This window comes from Myotis yumanensis, unplaced genomic scaffold (genome assembly GCF_028538775.1).
Source record: "Myotis yumanensis isolate MYYU_CA2020_CCGP unplaced genomic scaffold, mMyoYum1.0.hap1 SCAF_23, whole genome shotgun sequence".
NCBI lineage: Eukaryota > Metazoa > Chordata > Mammalia > Chiroptera > Vespertilionidae > Myotis > Myotis yumanensis.
In genome coordinates, this window is record NW_027223774.1 from 3,856,191 (window position 1) to 3,874,549 (window position 18,359).

Genomic DNA, 18,359 nt, shown 5'->3' on the forward strand with positions numbered 1-18,359 from the left:
AGCTGATCTGTGATTCTCTCTCATCATTGATGTTTCTCTCTCTCTCCCTTCCTCTCTCTAAAATCAATTAAAAATATTTTTAAAAAAATAAAGTGTTGGTATGAGTTCAGCTCCGTATAAAAACCATGCCGTGCCCATGGGGAGATGGGCTGGGACAGAGCTGCCCCCTGGGAGGCCCGGGTTAGGACTCCTGATCAGGAAGCGGGGCCCTTGCAGGGCCCGACCCGGGAGGCGCAGGGACTGGCCCAGGGTCGGGGGAAGAAGGGAAGAGAACTCTTGTTAGGTGGGGAGGAAGCCGCTCCCTGTGGTGCGAGTTCTGCTTAAGCCGCGGGCGCACCACATCCTGCGCACTTGCTCCTGCGTCGGTTTGGAGCAGCCCAAGCGTTTTGCACCCCCAGGCCCGCCCGCCCCGGGGCCTGCGTGTCTCCGGGAGTCAGGGAGACGAAGGAAGGAGGGGGTGCGGGTGGAAAACCGTGTCCTGAGCACCTGGCCGTGCACCGCCCAGGGCTGCAGGTGGGAGCCCGTGGGAAGCTGGACCCACGCACCGCCCAGTCCAGGCCGCGCTGGGCCGGGCTGTCAACCCCCGGAGCCTGGGCTTCAGACGAAGGTGGGTGCGCGGTGGTGAGGGCTTCCTTCCTGGTTCCATCCAGGCCGGGGGTGGGGGGTTGGGGGGGTTGGGGAGGGCGGGGATCCGGGTGCAAGTGGGTGAGTCCCCCCCTCCCCCACACCCCCAGGTTGCTTTCAAGGCTGGGCGCACAGGTTCTCCCAGGAGGAGGGTGACATATGGAGGAGCGGGCTCATCCGGATGACTTGGGGCGCAGGGTGGGGGTGGGGGGCGCTTTGCATGTGCGTCTCCTGGAATCACCAAGACACAGAGACCCCCGGCCCTTGTGGGGTCAGACTCTGCCCACTGCAGACGCTCCCATGGGGCTGAGCCCCGCCGGGACGCGCAGAAACGGAGGTTTCTGCTCAGCGGTTGAACGTCCACCCCATGAACCGGGAGGTCACGGTTCGATTCCCCATCAGGGCACAGGCCCAGGTGCAGGCTCGGTCCCCAGTGTGGGGCGCGCAGGAGGCAGCCGATGCATGATTCTCTCTCATCATGGATGTTTCTCTCTCTCTCTCTCTCTCTCTCTCTCTCTCTCTCTCTCTCTCTCTCTCTTTCTCTCTCCCCCTCTCACTTCCTCTTTGAAAACAATAAAAATACATTTTTAAAAAAGGAAGCAGGGCTCTTTGAGCTCGGAGGGCCTGCTCGGTGCGTGAGGGCCAGACCCAGGGCTGCAGCATGCGGATGGGCCCGGGTCCATGGGCAGCGCCCTGGTCTGTCCATGGGGGTCCTGAGCCCATCGCAGCCCCCGGAGGAGGGCCGCTCAGCATGGGGCCCACCCCGGGGTGTTTCAATATGCCAAGCATTCTGATGCAAACACATCTCTCTTCTTAAAACTGAGATGCAATCGAAGTAGAACATTGTGTAAGTTTAAAGCGCACGGGGTGTTAATTTGATGCACTTCTATGGCCATAGAGTTGCCATTGCAGGGGCACGAACCCCGCCCCCACCCCTGGCCCCGCCCTTTCTTCCAGCGCCCCCTCCTGGGGTGGGGGGGGGGGGGGGAAGATGGGAAGAGAACTCTTGTTAGCAGGATATGTGTGTTTTTTTTGTGGTTATTACAATATTTTATTTTATTTTTTTAGATTAAATCTTTATTGTTCAGATTATTACAGTTGTTCCTCTTTTTCCCCCCATAACTCAACCCGGTTCCCACCACACCCTCCGCCCTCACCCACCCCACACTGTCCTCATCCATAGGTGCACGATTTTTGTCCAATCTCTTCCCGCACCCCCACACCCCTTTCCCCTCCAAGAATAGACAGTCCACTCCCTTTCTATGTCCCTGATTCTATTATATTCACCAGTTTATTCTGTTCACCAGATTATTTATTCACTTGATTTTTAGATTCACTTGTTGATAGATGCGTATTTGTTGTTCATAATTTGTATCTTTACCTTTTTCTTCTTCTTCCTCTTCTTAAAGGATACCTTTCAGCATTTCATATAATACTGGTTTGGTGGTGATGAACTCCTTTAGCTTTTCCTTATCTGTGAAGCTCTTTATCTGACCTTCAATTCTGAATGATAGCTTTGCTGGATGAAGTAATCTTGGTTGTAGGTTCTTGGTATTCATCACTTTGAATATTTCTTGCCACTCCCTTCTGGCCTGCAAAGTTTCTGTTGAGAAAACAGCTGACATTCGTATGGGTATTCCCTTGTAGGTAACTGACTTTTTTTTCTCTTGCTGCTTTTAAGATTCTCTCTTTGTCTTTTGCTCTTGGCATTTTAATTATGATGTGTCTTGGTGTGGTCCTCTTTGGATTCCTTTTGTTTGGGGTTCTCTGCACTTCCTGGACTTGGAAGTCTATTTCTTTCACCAGGTAGGGGAAGTTTTCTGTCATTATTTCTTCAAATAGGTTTTCAATATCTTGCTCTCTCTCTTCTTCTGGCACCCCTATAATTCGGATGTTGGTACGCTTGAAGTTGTCCCAGAGGCTCCTTACACTATCTTCATATTTTGGGGTTCTTTTTTCTTTTTGTTTTTCTGGTTGGGTATTTTTTGTTTCTCTGTATTTCAAATCTTTGACTTGATTCTTGGGATCCTCTTGTCTGCTGTTGGATCTCTGTATATTATTCTTTATTTCAGTCAGTGTATGCTTAATTTCTAGTTGGTCTTTTTTCATATCCTCCAGGGTCTCACTAAATTTATCGGCGGTTTCCATAAAGTTCTTGAAAAACCTTAATAGTGTGGTTTTGAACTCTATATCCAGTCGTTTGCTTTCCTCCATTTCTGTCATTTGTGACCTGTTTCTTTGTCTCTGCATTTTTTATGCTTCCCTGTGTTGGTAGAGTGGTTTTGTGTGCTAGGTGTCCTATAGGGCCCAGTGGCTCAGCCTCCCCAGTTATCTGAGGTGGACACTCTTGGTGCACCCCCTTGTGGGCTTTGTGCACAGTCTTGTAGTTATGCCTTGATTGTTGTAGGTATCACTGGGAGGAATTGACCTCCAGGCCAATTGGCTGTGAGAATCAGCTGTGTCTGCAGTGGGAGAACTTTTGTGCTGAAGACACCCTTCTGGGGCAAGACTTGCTTCAGTGGGGCTTTTGTGCTCACTGGGTCTGCCCCCTGAGTGTTTCCCTTATGGATCTGAGGAGTTGTAATCTGGATGGTCCCACTCTGACCACTGGGTACACTGGCTCTTGGATCTCTAAGGAGGTGCTAATTTAGCCTCTTCCTGAGGCTACCCAGAAGGAGCTACGAAAAGATCTGCAGATTCCCCTTCCTTTTTTGGGGTTTGGAGGTGCCCAGATGAGACCCAGCTGTGAAGCAATGCAAGCTGCTGTGGGGCCTTGGGACTTCTCTTGGAAGTTCCGGGTCTGTCTGGCCCAGCTGCAATTTGTTAGGTAATTTTCAGATTGCAAAGGGCTAGGGCATTCATATGCAGAATCCTCTGCCCCAGCCTGGGTGGGGCGGGTCTCAGGGAATCAGCAGGGCGGAGCAAGCAGCTATGGCTCATCCTCAGCCCTCCCCTAAGGGGCCCTCGTCTCAGTGTCCCAGTAATTGCTGCAACCACCTCTGAGGGAAAGCCGCCCTCAAGTTCTGAGTTCTGCCCGCTGCCAGACAGTCCAGTTTCTCCCCGTATGAGTCCTGGGTCCCCAGAGACTTCCCGGAACTGGAGTTCAGAGCAGTCGGGAGCTTGTGACTCCCTCCCGATTCAAAAAGACAGCCTCGACCTCAGGTGCCTGCCCCTTTCCTTGCGTGCTAGAGCCTCCGTACCTCTGCACTTTACTTCCGCACCTCCTCTGAGTCTCAGTGTGCTTTTCTCTTTCCTTCTAGTTGTAGAATTTCCACTCAGCCAGCCTTCCTGTGGTTCTGGATGGTGTCCGTTTTGTCTTTTCGTTGTATTTTTGAAGTTGTTGTGGGAGGTAGCAATTTCCGGTGTTTACCGCCATCTTGGTTTCTCTCTTTGTTTCTTTTTAAAATATATTTTTATTGATTTCAGAGAGGAAGGGAGAGGGAGAGAAAGAGGAACATCCATGATGAGAGAGAATCATGGGTCGGCTGTCTCCTGCACGCCCCCCACTGGGGATTGAGCCCACAACCTGGGCATGAGCCCTTGACCGGGAATCGAACCGATACCTCCTGGTTCACAGGCTGATGCTCAACCACTGAGCCGCGCCGGCCGGGCTGGGAAGGTAAGGCATCTCCACATACTTGGAGGGAGAGTGTCGGCTTCCCATTTTCAACATGAGGACATGGCCGCGTGAAGTGGAGTAAGGCCTTGCACAAGCACAGAGTCCGTTAGCGGCGCTGGAACCCACGCTGAAGTCAGGTGGCTGCACAAACCCAGCTTGGCCTCGTCCTGCAGATCAGAGTGTGGTCGGCGGTCAGGGGCTTATTTGCAGGTCAGCTCAGCTACATCCATCGCGGCTGGGTAGCCGGGCGCGGGGGGGCGGTGAGGTGGGGGGAGAAATGGTTGGCGAAGCCACAGCCCTCCCCTGTCTCGAGCGGGAAGCAGTGGAAAGGCCTGGAGAAATCTCTTCCCCTTTGGGCAGGGACGCTGATGTAGCAACTACAGGACCGCCTGACCCACACATCCTGTGCCTAGTGCCAGCTGCAGGCTCTGCCCTTCCACCTCCTGACTCCGGGGCTGCCCAGGCTGCCGGCTGGCCATGAGCCCCCGGCCCTCCACCCTCCTGGGCCTCGGTGAGTCCTGGATGGAGAGACAGCATTCCAGGGACCAAGGGGGTGGGAGCTGGGGAGGCGTCCACATCCCTGCTCAGTCTGACTCCAGCCCAGGAGACTGATGGTCCCTCCTGGGGGCCTGGCCCTCAGCTCTGGCCCTGACCTAAGTGTGACCATGGGAGGGTCAGTCCTAGAAGCAGGTGCCTGGGTGTGGGGACAGGTTCTGACTGAGGACCTGATTGGAAGGGGGTGGGGGGGTTTGTCTGGAAACTCAGAGCAGGAAGCAGGATTGTGCTCAGAGGGAATGCTGAGGAGGGAGCCTGGGATATTCTCAGGGCTGAGCCTGCTGCCTCCAGGAAGGCCCCCTGATATCAGCCCAAGGAGAACCGGGTGCTGGGCGTTGATCTCACCAGACCTTCCCTTGCAGTGCTCTGCCTGGGCCAGACGATCCACATGCAGCCGTGTGAGTCCACCTTTTTCTATGGAGTTTTTCATACAAGTTTCATGTTCTGGCAAAATATTGATTTCCCTTGGAATCCTCTCCGGGTGTATCTTCAGCTGGAATGAGCCCCCAGCCTCTCTCTTTGTCTGGATCTGTCTGTTCTCACGCCCTTCTGGCTAAGTTACCTTCGGAAACCCAGCCTTTCTTTCACTTTCACAAGCACCATGTTCCTGCTGGACCTCGGCCTCTTCCCAGGCTGAGGGCTCCTGTGCTGGGCTTGGCTAATTCATACCTCACCCTCTGGTCTCAGCTCAGGGCGGCCCCCCACTGCCTCTGATGAGAGGTGAGCTCTGCCCCCCTCACCCTGAGCCTCCCACACTCAGCCCTGAGCCTCCCACACTCAGCCCTGAGCCTCCCACACTCAGCCCTGGGTGAGTATCACAGTGCGTGGCTGTGGTTTGCACACTCCCCTCTCACCCTGTGCTCCCTCTACCCTTCCCCCAAGAAGGTGGGGACCCTCCTGTGTTTCTCGTGTTTGTGAAGCCAATGGCACAAGGAGGTGTCTGTAAAGGGAGAGATGGGAGCTGAGCTGTAACTGAAGGAATGAGGGAATGAGTGCTGGGGCTCGGCCAGCACTGCTTCTATCGGGTTTGGGTAACTTGTATGCCTTCTTCCTGTTTCAGGGCTAGAGCCCTCTCTCCCCCTGCCCAGCCCAGTTTAGACACTTGGGGTTTCAGGCGCCTCAATCACGAGGAAATGGAAATGGGCTGAGAGGAAGGTGGGAAATGCAGAGGGAACCTGAGTGAGTGCTGCTCAGAGGATGTGCCCTAGAGTCTGATGTCCTCACCACTGGGGTCCTATGAGCAGGTCTGAGCTGGAGATCCACCCCCACCCCTACTAGACATCCCATGGGGCCCTGCAGCCCCCCATTGGTCCCCGCAATCTCCCCCAGTTTCCTGCAGACTCGGCCCAGTGGCTAATTTGGGGTGACTTGGGGGGAGGGCTTTGCATTTGAGTCTCCTGGAATCACCAAGAAACAGACCCCAGGGCATTGTGGGATCAGACTCTGTCCTTAGAGCCCATTGCAGACGCTCCCATTTGGCTGGGCCAAGCTGGGGGCACTCAGAAACATCCTCTCAGACTCCTGTCTCCCTCTCACCAGAGTGACCTGCTCATCCTCACCCTCTGCCTCCCTCCCAGCCCTCCATGTCCCCCTGGAGAGTGGCCGTGGGGAGGGAGACGTGCCCGGGGCCTCAGGCTGCTCTGACACCTCCTGAGTCCCCCTGAGAAAAGGCCACGATGTCACCACGACTCAAGTGCGAGTATCACGTGGGGAATCACTGGAGAGATGAGAACTCAGTTTCCTTGAGGGGTTTGAGGGGGGTGGTCTGTTGGGGAAGGGATGGTGCACATGGTCTAGAATTGGGCTGTGGTGAGGGTTGCACAGCTCTGTGAGTTTGCTATGAATCACTGAGCTGCACGCTTAAAACACGGGAGGTGTGAGGTGTGGCGATTTCCTTATGATGGAGCCTGAGATCCTGCTCTGCTTCCTCCCAGGGCTCCTGCCCAAACCCTCCCTCAGGGCCGAGCAAGGCTCTATGATCCTCCGGGGACAGCCTGTGACCTTCGTGTGCAGTTCCCCAGGTGGGGCTGCGTACTTCCGCCTGGAGAAGGATGGAAAACATTTTCTCGGTCAGAAAATTGTGTCTCAAGATGGTTCGCAGGAGACAGAGTACAGATTCCACATCCGCGAAGTGAGTGAAAACATGGCTGGGAGTTACCGCTGCCGCTATCACGATGTGCATGAGAGGTGGTCTGAGCGCAGTGAGCCGCTGGAGCTGCAGGTGACAGAGGAGGACTCCACTCTGCCCTCAGGTGGGTCCCAGGGCCCTGCACCCTGTCCCAGCCCCGTCTCTGTCCTCGGGCTCCCTGCCCTCCTGCTCACCCCCAGCCTTGGGGCTCCCCTCCCTCTGCACACATGGGCCTCAGCCTTCACCCCTGGCTCAGGGCCCTGGAGTCAGGTGCCATCTGGACACCACGGTGGCCTGGACACTGAGCCCCGCATCAGAGGGGACACAGTGAGCTGTCCTGCTGGGCTGGGTGGGGCCTGAGCTTCCAGCCACCAGGTGGGGACAGACCCCTTCAAGGGGCCTTAGTCCTTCCCCTCAGGATGGTGGTGCCCTGCCCTTTCCCCTGGCCAGGCTCTGTGGGGTCCAGGCAATGTGTGCCCTGGGGTCCACCCTCCAAGGGCAAGTGGCATGGTCTGGGGGGTGGGGTGGGCATGACCAGGGCAGGACGGTGCTCTGAGGGGTTTGGGGGATGAAGCTGTCCTTCCCTCTCTGTGGTCACCCCCTGAGACCTCCTGGACTCAGAGTCCGTCATTGTCCCCCTTCCCCCCGGCCATGTCCCTGGGCCTCAGGGGAGCTGCTCCCTGCTGATTCTGTGAGGCCAAGAGGCACTGGTGCTGGGAGCTGAGAGGAATGAACCCCCAGCAGAGTGGAGCAGGGCTCTCCTGCCCCCCCCATAGCTCAGGGTGCCGTCTGGGACTGAGTGATGGACAGATGTGGCCTGTGGGTGGACGCTCAGGGTGGACAGGGGCCAGGCCGAGTGGGAGGAACCCAGGCAGCCCCCACAGAGCTTCAACCCTTCCCTGTCCTGTTCACAGGAGCCCCCCGAGTTTTCAGCTCCACCCCCAGCTCCATCCCCAGCTCCACCCCCAGCTCCGCCCCCAGCTCCACCCCAGTCACAGACACAAAGCCCCTCTCAGCTGGTGAGTAGAGACCTCAGCTTGGAGGGGTTTGGGGGGGCTCTGTGCTGGGGCTCAGGCTCCATCCTCCCAACTCTAGTGGGGAGAATTAATTAGAATGAACAACAAAAAATGCATATCCTATATAATAAAAGGCTAATATGCAAATAGACCAAACAGTGGAACAACCGGTCACTATGATGGGCACTGACCACCAGGGGGCAGACGCTCAACACAGGAGCTTCTCCTGGTGGTCAGTGCGCTCCCACAGGGGAAGTGCCGCTCAGCCGGAAGCTGGGCTCATGGCTGGTAAGCACAATGGTGGTGGCAGGAGCCTCTTCCTCCTCTGTGGCAGTTGGACATCCCCCAAGGGGTCCCGGACTGTGAGAGGGCACAGGCCTGGCTGAGGGACAGCCCCCCACGCCACTACCCCTACCCCCCAGTGCACAAATTTCATGCACTGGGCCTCTAGTATGTCTATATGTGCAAATATAAATATATAATTTACAGGGTAAAGTTTCATATCTATAATTTATGTTAGTGTGTATAGTTGATTCTACATTAGATATTCGTGTGTGGGCGCCATGGTCCCTAGGCCTAGCCTGTGATGAGGGCCATCTTCCCCAGCTGCCTGCATCCGCCCCCGCCCCCACCGCCACTCACCCCCTGTTTCCCCATTCCGCATCAGGTGATCAGAGCCTGGGAAGGGACCGAGAGGTGGTCAGTGCACCTCATAGTGACTGGTCAAACGATCTTTCTGGTCATTCAGCCCTTAGGGTCAATTTGCATATTAGCCTTTTATTATATAGGATATATAAATAATATGATTAATATAATAAGCACATCACAAATGAATACACAGTACAGTATGATCAATTATATCATGTATTACTAAATCAGTATATGCAAATGTGAACATAAATATGCACCCTATATTACTAATAACATGTATAATTGATATCTTATATACCTTATGTAGTATAAGTTCTTTTAAATTTATATTTTTATTTTATTTTATGTTTTTAAATATATTTTTATTGATTTCAGAGAGGAAGGGAGAGGGAGAGAGATAGAAATATCAATGATGAGAGAAAATCATTGATCTGCTGCTTCATGAACGCCCCCCCCCCCCCCCCCCCGGGGATCAAGCCTGAAACCAGGGCATATGCCCTGACTTGGAATCGAACCGGTGACTTCTTGGTTCCTAGGTCGACGCTCTACTGCTGAGCTACACCCGGCTGGGCTAAATTAATATTTTTAAATATTTATGTAGTTCAAATTATACATTTATGAATGAAATCACATAATTTTAAGGATATATTTACACCCACTATACTTAGATTATAATTATATAATTTTGTTACAAATATATAAATAGGTTACGTTACACATAGTACACACATGACACACATATTCATATACATCTAAGTTTAAATTGTGCTAAATGTCTTCAAGGGAAGGACAGGCAGCGGCGTGCAGAACAAGGGGCGGGGCCTGGGGCCTGGGCTGTCACAGGTCAGGGAGGGAGGATCCCGGCGGGGAAGCTTCCTGCTTTCTTAAGGGAAGTTGGGGACATGAGGAGGCACGTCCTTCTGGTTCCAGAAGAGGAAACAGGGAGACTCGCACCCTGTGCGTGGACAAGCCCTTGGACCTCAGTCTGACCACCTGTGACATGGGCGGCGCCGTGCGCATGCGCAGAGCAGGTAACACGCAAAGGCGCGATGGACGCACAGCGCATGCGCCGAGCCCAGACCCGGCTGGTGCTCCATCCACTCGCCCGCTCACTGCAGGGCTTCAGGCAGCAGGAGGACCTCGGGGCTCGGCCTCCTCGCTCCCAGAAGCCGTCCACGCCCAGCAGAGGCTGGAGTGAGAAAGAAAGAAGAATCAGGGATGGGGGCTCCTGCCCTGGGGGTGGGGCCAGAAGGAGGTCGGCACTTCCTGTTCTTAGTGGGTCTGATGTACCTGCATCCCGTGCGCGCACCGTTCGCCAGGTGTGGCCACTGAGGCCTCGGAATGTGGCTAAGGCAGCTGAGGGTCTGGGTTTTTTTTCTAAAAAATGTATTTTTATTGAGTTCAGAGAGGAAGAGGGAGAGAGAGAAGCATCCATGATGAGAGAGCATCATTGATCAGCTGCCTCCTGCACGCCCCCTGCTGGGGACCGAGCCTGCAACCCATGCATGGCCGGCCCTACCAGGGAATAGAACCTGTGACCTCCGGGTTCATAGGTCAACAACCACTGAGCCACGCGGGTCTGGCTGAGAATTTGGCTTTTATTCCAATTAAATGTCAGTGGATACAGTGACGCGTGGTTACCAATTTGGACAGGACAGGCCTGGGCATTTCCATCCTCACAGAAAGGCCCACGGGCAGAGCAGTCCTGGGGGGAGCAGGTGAGGGCTCAGAGCGGGGAGACCGTCCTGGGGGCACCTGGACACTCCAGCCTCCTCTGTCCAGCTTGGGCCTTGGACGCATGTCCGCCTGGTTCCTCGCTCCCAGGAGACACACAGGCCCATGCACAGGACAGTAGCAATCGCAGTGAGCGATGGGGACTGAGGACCTGGTCCCGGAGCCTGCCTCGGGGGAAGGGAAGAGAATGGGCTTGGGCGCTGGTCACCTCAGCTCTGGGAACGTCCTGTGGACAGAGGGTGTCCACGCTCGGGGGGACCCTGGTTCAGTGAAATGGGGATGATGGGTCCCTGCCACAGGGCTACTAGGCATGTGGGAGATTCGATGCATAAGCGTGAACACGACAGACACCCAGCCTATGCGTGGTATGCAGTTGGTGCTCAATACGTGCATCCTGCGGACACTTTGGTTCCATCTTCCCTGCTTGCCCAGGCCTGTCGAGCAAACACGTTTATATCCTTGTTGGGACCTCCGTGGCCGTTCTCCTCTGTCTCCTCCTGCTGGTCCTCCTCTTAGTCCGTCGCCGGCGTCAGAGAAAACACGGTAGGTCTCAGGGCCAGGGTGGGGCGACCTGGGAAGGCTGTTTGGGGTGCTGGGGAGATGGCCTCCCTCCTAATCCACACCCCGATTGTCCTCAGAGTCCCTCCACAGCAAAGGCGGGGAGCAGAGGCCCCAGGAGAGGTGAGGACCCCCAGAATGACCCACGGACCCCCTCCCAGTTCTCTGCCTCCAGCCCCCACGCCCCTCCCCCCCTGCCCCATGCTCACTTGTTCTTTCTCCTCAGGCTTAACCCGGCTGCTGACATCACAGAGGGCACCCCAGGTAAAGGACAGGAGAGGGAACCACTTGGGGAAAGGGGACCGGGCATTGAGTGCCACTGAGGATGTATGGGGAGGGGGCAATAGTGTCGGATGTGCTAGAGCAGTGGTTCTCAACCTTCTGGTCCTTTAAATACAGTTCCTCATGTTGTGGTGAACCTCAACCATAACATTGTTTTCGTTGCTACTTCATCACTGTAATGTTGCTACTGTTACGAGTCATAATGTAAATATCTGATATGCACGATGTATTTTCATTGTTACACAGTGAACATAATGAAAGCATAGTGATTCACCACAAAAACAAGATGTGATTCTATATGTGTTTCCCGGTGGTCTTAGGCGACCCCTGTGAAAGGGTCGTTCGGCCGCCAAAGGGGTCGCGACCCACAGGTTGAGAACCCCCGTTCTAGCTGGAGGTGGAAGCCTAAACCTGCGAGGTTCCAGGCAAATTTGCCTGCAAAGGTTCACCCCAAAGAACTGACCACTGCTCTCTCCCCCCCAGATGAGGCCGCGGTCTGTGCACCTCCTGAGAAAAACGGGGAGACGCCGAGCCCAGTAAGTCCCTGGATTAGTCACCTATTTCTGTGTAGCCACGAACCCCAACTTGTTTTTTTTAATCCTCACCTGCAGATATCTTTATATGATTTTTTTCAGAGAGGGGAAGGGAGGGAGGGAGAGGGAGAAAGAGAGAGAGAGAAACATCGATGTGACAGAGACACATCGACTGGTTATCCACATGTGCTTCGACCAGGGCCAGGGATTGAACCTGTGACCCTTTGGTCTGCAGCCAAAGCTCTAACCACTGAGAAACACCAGCCGGGGCCAAAGTGCCCCCGCTTTAACAGCGTCACACAAGTATCTCAGTGTCTTGGGTCAGAATTTGGAAGCAGATTGAATCTGCTGGGTGGTTCTGGCTCGAGGACCATCACGAGGCTGCTGTCATGATGATGGGCTGCATTCATCTGATGGCTTGACTGGGGCTGCAGGTCCACGTGAAAGATGGCACTGTCCTAGGCGGAGGGCAGGAGGCCTCAGTTCCTCCACACGCGGGCTTCTCCCTGGAGGCCGCCTCCCCCAGAGGGCGGGGCCCCAGGGAGGGAAGGCAGGAGCCCAAGGTGTCTTGAGGCCTCTCCATGGAGGTGGCTTGCCCTCCCTTCTGTCATAGTCTAAAGGGTGTCCCAAAATTCACGCAGGAAGTAATTTTGATAGAAAACACAGGTTTATCATTAAAAATTGTACATTTTTTATTGATTCATAAAGTATACAGTATAGGGTTATGTATGGAATAGCACATCGGGTAAATGGCCTCCACGGCTTTGCTGGCACAAACGCAAAGCCGTGGTCTTCATTGGTCTTCATTGTCCCTGCTCCTGGGCCATCATTGGTACTTGGTAATGCTTATCAAATTGAAGGGATTGAAATCAAAGGGCAACAGATATTAGAATCTGATTCAATAAACCAAGTGAAATTAGGCTTTTATTTTGTTGTTGTTGTTGTTAATGCTCACGCAAAATTCAAATCTTGCGTGAATTTTGGGACGCCCTTTACCTGTTGCACACATGGGAACTCCACAATGGAGATTCGGGAGGTGGGATCACCGGGGCCACGTGGAAGCCGGCCGCCCTAGTCTGTCCTTCCCACAGCCCCCTCTCCTCTGCCCCGGCCACACTAACCTGCCCTGGCTCTCTCCCTCAGAGCCCTGATGCGGGGGACGCCCAGGAGGTGACATACGCCCAGCTGGACCCGCGAGCCCTCACCCTCAGGGCAGCCCAAGCTGTGTCCCCACAGCCCACGGAGCCCCCCGCTGACGGCAGCACATACGCAGAGCTTCCCAGACGCTGACCCGGGACCCCCTGGCCTCTGTACCCACAGACACAGTCACCTTTTTTTAAATTTAAATTCTTTATTGTTTAAAGTATTACATAAGTCTCCTCCCCCTTCCCTGTTGACCTCTCCCCGGCCGTCCCACCCCCAACACAAGTCACTCTTGCAAAGGCCTGAAGCCCCATGAAGAGGACTTCCCTGTGCAATCACCCCGTCTTCACAGCCATCTATTCATTTCTCCTGGAGGCAAGAGCTGGAGTCGGGGTCCCCTACTCAACACCTAGGAGGTTCATTCACCAGGGGGGCCCCCCTACAATCCACCAGCTGCTTGGAGCACCCATATAACACTTGTTTCCAGAGACCCAGCGACTGTTGTCCAGCAGTTTTCAGACACCCAGCTACAATTGTCCAGCAGTTTTCAGACACCCAGCTACAATTGTCCAGCAGTTTTCAGACACCCAGCTACAATTGTCCAGCAGTTTTCAGACACCCAGCTATAATTGTCCAGCAGTTTTCAGACACCCAGCTATAGTTGTCCAGCAGTTTCCAGAAACCCAGCTACAGTTGTTCAGCAGTTTTCAGACACCCAGATACAATTGTCCAGCAGTTTCTAGCAACCCAGCTACAGTTGTCCAGCAGTTTCCAGAGATCCAGCTACTATTGCCCAACAGTTTTCAGAGACTCAGCTACAGTTGGTGTGCTGTTTCCAGAGACCCAGCTACAATCCTACAGTAACCCAGCTTATTCCAGACATGTCCTATGAATCCCCACCTCCCCCTGCCCCCAGAGACTGTTGCATCCATCTTCTTAGCCAACTCTAAAGACTTTCCACGTGTTGGCCTGGAACCTGGGCCATATTTATGCAGCGAATCTCTGCTGCCTCATTGTCTCTGAATCCTGCTTCACCTTGTGCATCAATAAATGTTTTCACACAACCAACTACGGCAGCCCTGCACGAGGAGCTGGGGTACACGGTCCCCGGTCCCCAGTCTCTGCCTCCACAGATGCTCAATACTTAGTGAGGGGAAAAAGATAGAAAAAATAAAGGCATCGATGATTTCTGATCTGAGTGAGGTTCTTAGTCATCTAAGGGGTTGTTTGGCTGGGTGAGGGTGCAGAGCATACACCCCCACCCATCCCCACACCCACAGCACATGCACACACATGCCCGTGAAGGCACAAATGCACATGCACACACTCGTACAAACGCATATACACGCCTACACCCACATCCTGGACACATGTGTGGACTGGGCACAGGTTTGGTGAGGCCATGGTGGCACGGGAGGGTCTCTCAGGCTGTCAGTCCCCTCTGAGGGACATGGGGCATTCCCACTTCCCGAGCCCACCCCAGGCTCATCCCCACTGGACACCATGCATTCTTCAAACTAATTGGCCCTACCCAGCTCTCCAGCGTGTCCTTGATCTGACCTTCCTCCCCTCCCCTAGCTCATGCCCTTCAAGACTGGGATTGGGTGCTGTTTTGCCCAGTAAGTTTGCATTGACTCCTCCCCTAAAGTGAGAGCATTCGTTTCCTGTTGCTGCTGTAACAAATGAACACACACTTCATGGCTTCAAACAAGAGAGTGTATTATCTTATAGGTCAGGACGCCAGAAGCCTGAAGTCAGTTTCATTGGCTAAGATCAAGGTGCTGGCTGGGCTGCACTCCCTCGGGGGGTGGGGGCGGGGAGCAGTAAAGGAGAATCCCTCTCGTTATCTTGGGCAGCTTCGAGGGGTCGCCAGCACTCCTTGGCTTGCGGCCCCTTCCTCCATCGTCAAGGAGTGCGGCAGCTTCTTCAAATCCCGCTTTCTGTCGGGGGTCGTCTCCTTCCCTCAGTCTCTGACCCTCCTGCCTCCCTCTGAGCAGGACCCCTGGGATGACATGGGTCCGCCTGGACCCCTGGATCATCTTCCGATCCCCAGATACCAGATAGTTCCAGGGAATAGGACGCGGGCATCGCTGGGGGCTCTTATTCTGTCCTCAGCACCGAGTCTGTCCGTGGGCTTCCTCTGGGCCCCAGGTGGGCTCTCCCCTTTGCTGTTGGATGCTGATGTCCTGGGTGACCTTGGACACCACACCTTGAAGGTGGCCCTGGCTCCCAGCCTGACTGCGCGGAGCAGAGCCAGCTGTGTCTCCGTGTCCTGGCCACGTGTCAGGGTCTGTAGACCTGACGCTTTCACATCTGCCCCACAGGAGTCCGTCGGGCACACCTTGTCCTCGATGACCCTGTAGATGCCTGCGTCCCCTGGCACTGGCCTCCTGCCTCCCTCACGGCTGCCCCAACCCCTGAGCAAGAGTCCTATTCCTGCCCTGGTTGGTGTGGCTCAGTGGATAGAGCGTCAGCCTGCAAACCAAAGGGTCTCGGGTTCGAGTCCGGTCAAGGGCAGGTACCTCAGTGGCAGGCTCCTCCCCGGCCTGGGCCCTGGTCAGGGCTCTAGTGGGAGGCAACCAACCAATGTGTTTCTCCCACATCGATGTTTCTATCTTTCTTTCTCTCTCACACTCACTCTAAAAATCAATGGGAAAATATCCTCAGGTGAGGATTAAAAATATATATAGGAATCCTCTTCCTGGGGTCACCCTTCAGATACAAACCAGCCATCCTGAGCCCACACCCAGTCACCCCTTTTGTGGGGCTTTCTTACTCTGGGCCTCAACCCACCTGCCCTAATCACCCCCGGACCAGGGGCCAGGCAGCTAGCACCATCCCCTCCACCCCGGGGCCCACTGCAAGAATTAAAGCAGCTATTGCTAAGCTGCTCACCCTGTCTCCCCAATTTCTCCCAGTGGAAACCATATCAAAGGCCCTTGCCTGGGGCCCCTCCCACCCCCACCCCCTCTTCTCTGACCAGCCTGGGGCTTCCTGGGTGCCCCTCCCCCGGGCACTGTGAGTGACAGTCTGTCCCCATTGGCCTGCATCTCCTTGCCTGTGGGCCTTGCTACCCCTCACACTTCCTGTTGGTCACAGGATTTAGGCCACGCCTCCTGGGGAGCTGAGTGACGCTCACCTGTTGACATGGGCGGGGAAATTGCCTTCCATCCAGGTGAGTCCTCACCCCTCGGGGCCTGTTGGCTGTGAAGGTCACACCCCCCTGATCACACACAGTCTGACAGCTGGTCTTTGCCCAGGGCAGGGGCGTGGCCCCGGTGGTGGCTGTTGCCCCAGAGGCACCCCCCCCCACACTTGTGCTGTGCACCCTGTTTTCCTGAACCTGTTCTTCCTCTTCTGTCCCTCCCCACGTGGGGCAGAGCCCCCCAGTTTTCTCAAATGCCACCGGTTGCAGGCACCCCCAAGCCTCCCTGATCCCGGGTCACTGACCACGGGGGCAGATCTCAGGAATCATTTATGTGAACAGATCCATCCTCGTTCCTGGGTTCCCTCATTCTTTCTTTCTTTTTTAAAAATTATTGTTTAAAGTTTTACATACGTCTCCTTTTCTCCCCATAGACCTCTCCCCCCTCATTATTTCTATCCTCACCCCAGGATAATTTTTCCATTGATTTTTAGAAAGAATGGAAGGGAGGGAGGGAGAGAGAGAGAGAAAGAGAGAGAGAGAGAGAGAGAGAGAGAGAGAGAGAGAGAGAGACATGGGCATGAGACACATGGATTGGTTGCCTCACACACACACCCCGACCGGGTTGGGGATCGAACCTGCAACCCAGGTACGTGCCCTTGAATCGAACCCGAGAGCCTTTGGTGCGCGGGGTCCACTCTAACCACTGAGAAACACCGGCCAGGCCCCTCTGTTATTCCAATGTCTGTTCAGGACTGCCCACCCGGCTGCTTAGCAAGGTTGCTGATGGCCGCGGGGCTTGCAAAGGTCGCTGCCCAGCGCTGTCTCCACAAAGAAACATTTGGGGTCTGTCTGAGGCACCCCGAGCCCAGAGCGGGACCCCCTCTCCAGGAGAGCTGGGAGACAGAGCCCCCGTGGGGGGGACGTGTCCAAATTCCTGCCACTTGTGGGGTAAGACCTGCTGCCCCATCAGGTTAAAATGAGATGTTACCCTGAGAACCGCTAGGGGGCGCCCGCGTCCCGTTAGGATTAATTTTGCGGGTTTTTGTTGTTGCTGTTTTAATAGAAAAGGTAAGAAGCTTGCGTGCCTGTTGCAGGCATTAAAAATGTTATTCTCCATTAAAATAATATACATTTTTAAAGTTCAACCAAGACTCAGCCAGCGTTTACAATGGGGAAATTGCTATTTTCGTTCTGTCAAATGTTACACATTGAATCCTGGGCCAAACCCTCTGAGGCAGCGGTTCTCAACCTGTGGGTCGCGCCCCCTTTGGGGGTCAAAAGACCCTTTCACAGAGGTCGCCTAAGACCATCGGAAAACACATATATAATTCCATATTGTTCTTGTGATTCATCACTGTGCTTTAATTATGTTCAATTTGTAACAATGAAAATACATCCTGCATAGCAGATATTTACATGACGATTCATAACAGTAGCAAAATTACAGTGATGAAGTAGCAACGAAGATAATTTAATGGTTGGGGGTCCCCACAACATGAGGAACTGTATTAATGGGTCGCGGATTAGGAAGGTTGAGAACCACTGCTCCAAGGTATGTTCTAGTCCTTTCTCCGTTTTTGTTGGAAAAACTAGGGAGCGAAACATTCCTTAAGCTGCCAAAGGTCGGGGAGCTCTACGTGGCCGGGGACGCAGACCCGCGTGGGGGGCCTGAGTCACTGTTCCGAGTCACAGGCCATGCACCTCAGAGAGGCTGGGTCCCCAGCCTTCCTACTCAATTATATTTTATTTTTTAAAAATATATTTATATTGATATCAGAGAGGAAGGGAGCAGGAGGGAGAGATAGAAACATCAAAGATGAGAGAGAATCATTGACCAGCTGCCTCCTGCACGCCCAAAACCAGGGGTCGAGCCCCCAACCCTGGCATATGCCTTGTCCGGGATTCGAACCCGGGTCCTTGCAGCCAGCAGGCCGATGTCCACTGAGCCAAACCAGCTGGGGCCTAACCCTATACTTTTCAACTTCGTTTTCTTGGGGTTACATCCTGTACTGAATTTCTGAATCTCTCTCCCTCCCTCCCTCCCTCTCCCTCTCTCTCTCTCTCTCTCTCCCCCTCCCTCCCTCCCTCCTTCCCTCTCCCTCTCTCTCAATCTCTTTGTTACGTTCCCCCTATTAGTGCATTAGTCCGGGTCCTCCAGGTAAACAGAACCCATAGGTTCTGAGCTCTCAGCACAGAGGGATAAGGAGGGGGTTTGGCACAGGAATAGCTCACCCGCTATGGAAGCTGGACGTCCCCATCCGCCTTCTGCACGGAGACCCAGGGGAGCCGGTGGCACAGTTCAGCCCAAGTCCAAAGGCCCGGAACCGGAGGGCCGCGGGGGTGAGAGAACCAGGAGCTCCCATGTCGG

At 54.4% G+C, this 18,359-nt stretch overlaps 1 protein-coding gene across 3 annotated transcripts; it reads left to right on the plus strand.

Moving 5' to 3' along the window:
* Positions 1 to 405: 405 nt before the first annotated feature.
* LOC139000125 (leukocyte-associated immunoglobulin-like receptor 1) lies at positions 406 to 14,034 on the plus strand. 3 transcript variants are annotated; one of them, XM_070402408.1, is made up of 11 exons: positions 406 to 607; positions 4,202 to 4,453; positions 4,604 to 4,754; positions 5,161 to 5,196; positions 6,733 to 7,050; positions 7,841 to 7,945; positions 10,760 to 10,870; positions 10,966 to 11,008; positions 11,112 to 11,149; positions 11,651 to 11,703; positions 12,844 to 14,034. In XM_070402408.1, the coding sequence occupies exons 3-11, from the start codon at positions 4,721 to 4,723 to the stop codon at positions 12,988 to 12,990; spliced, it is 885 nt and encodes a 294-aa protein (XP_070258509.1). In that variant the 5' UTR covers positions 406 to 607; positions 4,202 to 4,453; positions 4,604 to 4,720; the 3' UTR covers positions 12,991 to 14,034. The 3 variants fall into 3 exon arrangements, with proteins under 3 accessions (XP_070258509.1, XP_070258510.1, XP_070258511.1); XM_070402409.1 differs by having other exon boundaries at positions 4,618 to 4,754; XM_070402410.1 differs by lacking the exon at positions 7,841 to 7,945.
* The last annotated feature ends 4,325 nt before the right edge of the window (positions 14,035 to 18,359 follow it).